General features: G+C 64.4%; 1 protein-coding gene across 1 annotated transcript in view; it reads right to left on the bottom strand.

The window, feature by feature from the left end:
• Positions 1 to 1,614, bottom strand: part of MNEG_2335 (hypothetical protein) — a gene marked incomplete at both ends in the record, with an annotated part of 2,858 nt that extends 1,244 nt beyond the window's left edge. The window contains 4 exons of the mRNA XM_014049189.1: positions 13 to 591; positions 918 to 1,106; positions 1,337 to 1,461; positions 1,608 to 1,614. Coding sequence (XP_013904643.1) covers positions 13 to 591; positions 918 to 1,106; positions 1,337 to 1,461; positions 1,608 to 1,614 — 900 coding nt within the window. The remainder of the gene's footprint in view (positions 1 to 12; positions 592 to 917; positions 1,107 to 1,336; positions 1,462 to 1,607) is intronic.
• Positions 1,615 to 2,402: the final 788 nt, after the last annotated feature.

Here is a 2,402-nt window from a genome sequence, read left to right as displayed (position 1 = left end):
GGCGGTGGGCACCGCCACCGCCGCGAGGGAGAAGGGCAGGATCGTGTAACGGAACAGCGGGTGGTCGAGGTGCGAGCACAGCATCTGCCTCGCAAGCCAGCGCGCCACGGGCCACAGGTCCCCCGGCGGCCTGTCGTCGACGCTGACGATGCCGGTGACCCACACAAATTTCCAGCCTGCCGCCCACAGCGACCCTGGCAGCGCCGTGTCCTCGCTCAGCGAGGTCTTCATGAGCTCGACCCAGCCGCTCGCCTCCACCACCTCGCGCCGCACCGCCAGCGAGCCGCCCCACGGTATCGACAGCTCGTCGCACACCGCCGCGCACACGACGCCCCACAACGCGCGCATGAAGCCGACAGGGCCGAGCCCGTGTGGCTCGAACCAGCGGTTGCCCGAGGCGGCGCCGACGCCCGGCTGGCAGACCTCGGAGACCAGCATGATCAGCCAGTCCGGGCGCGCGTCCGCGTCGCCGTCCACGTTGATGACAACGGCAGTCTCAGGGAGGAGCTTGGAATAGGCCTGGCGCAGCGCGGCGCACTTGAGTGACCCCGACACGGGGCGGCGGTCCTCGAGCGGCTCGACCGTCGCAGACTGCGGCGGTTCAAGGTGGGGTGAGCGGCAATGAATTTCCCATGTGCGGCAGCGGCGATGTATGCAGGGCCTTGTGTTCACCACATTCATCAATATGGAATACAGAAATGCACTCATACTTTGATAGATCATTGATGTAATTGCTGTTATTGCTATTGCTTGCAGCTCGGCCAGGGCGACGCCTGTCTTGTGTCGGCACCGCTGGCTAGGCACTGGGGCAAGGGCCCGCGCGTCCCCTGAACGATCAGCTCCGTCGCTGCCCGCTCCACGCCACGCGCGGGCCGCCCCGCCCGCGCTCCCTCCCTGCCCGCCCCGCCCCGCCCCACCTGCCAGCTCGCGCCCGCGGCCTCTGCGGCCGCGACCGCGCTGGTTGCCAGCTTCCAGGCCGGGTCCTCGGTTGAATCCACGACGACGCGCAGATGCCACGCGCGGTGCGTCTGCTTCGCCAGCTGCGAAAACAGCAGCTCCAAGGTTGCGTCGCCACCCTTGAGGCAGAGGACAACCTCGGCCTGGGTCTGCGGGTTTCCCGGGGTCGCGGCGAGTGCGCGTGCGGCGCGGGCTCGTGTCGATGGCGGGCTGCGCAGCGCCGACCAGGCCTGTATGTGCTGCTGTGACAAGCAAGTGCTACGCTGCGCGTGCTGCGTCCTTCCGAGGGCATGTTGATGTGCCAGACAAATCTTGGTAATAATGAGATCTTCCCTCGTTGTCTGCCCTGAAACTGGTCAAAGCCTCTGCGCGGTTTCACCTCTCTGAACTGGCGCCACTGCTTCTTGACGCGCTCGCCGCGTGCCATGCCACGGGCGATGGCGAGCTTGAACCGCACCAGCATGCAGCACCACATGAGAAGCATGAATGCCAACAGGGCGGCCGCTGCAGGTCGAGGGGCACGGCGGCGGGCAACGGGCGGTCGGTTGAGGGTGGGGTATGCGCACGAGGATCAGCATGTCCCGGCCTGGCTTGCCGCTTCCACCGGGGGCCAGCTCCTGGAGCATTGACTGCTTGTTGACGCTGCTCACCGCTCATATTGACTGCTGCCTCGAATTTCAGCCAGTCGAATGGCTGCTGTGGATCGCTCTGCCAGCCGGCTGCGGGGTCGGGTGTGTAGGGTTTGGTGTGGGTGGGTCAAGCAGGGGTGGTTGGCAACAGGCAGGGGGTTGTTTCCAACTGTCGGTCCTTGTACGCTAGCTACACATGTGAAGTAGCAACCCAAAAAAGCCAGTGGGTGCGCTTGTAGTAGACAGCTCACCCTGCACGCGCGCGTGCGCACATGCGCGCATGCGCCAAACACTTACTCAGAGCTACAGCCTTCGCCCAAGCAGCCCCGCCGCCCGCCGCTGCGCCTGCGGCAGCAGCCAGCAGGGCAGCCGCGCGTGCGTAGCTTGTGTACATCCAGGAGTTGTTGACTGGTGGCGCCTTGAGGAGCCCCATCTGCCCTTCCACTTGCCGCCGCGTTACAGCGAGCCCGAAACGTCACACGGGCGGGTTCGGCTGAAGGACTCCGCGCATCAAGGTATGCGGCAGTGCTGGAACGACCTCAGAATGGGAAACTGGTATGGATCAGTAATGTCTTCGATACCGTTAACAGATACCGTACGCCGTGTTGTTGTGATGCTGGTCTAAGGTTGTTCGTTCGGGGAATCCTGCAGCTCGATTGACGAAGGGCACCGTGCGTGTACCGTACGTTGAATTTTCGTGGATCAATTGCTCAAGGTATGTTTAATAATCGTCGCCACTGTTTGGAGATCTCGGCGGCTGCACACAGGCTGGTACCGGCAGTTCCGTGTGCGCGCCGCCACCACTGCAGGTCAGAG

Source organism: Monoraphidium neglectum, assembly GCF_000611645.1.
Source record: "Monoraphidium neglectum strain SAG 48.87 unplaced genomic scaffold scaffold00261, whole genome shotgun sequence".
Classification (NCBI taxonomy): Eukaryota; Viridiplantae; Chlorophyta; class Chlorophyceae; order Sphaeropleales; family Selenastraceae; genus Monoraphidium; species Monoraphidium neglectum.
This window is presented reverse-complemented; position numbering and strand designations above follow the sequence as displayed.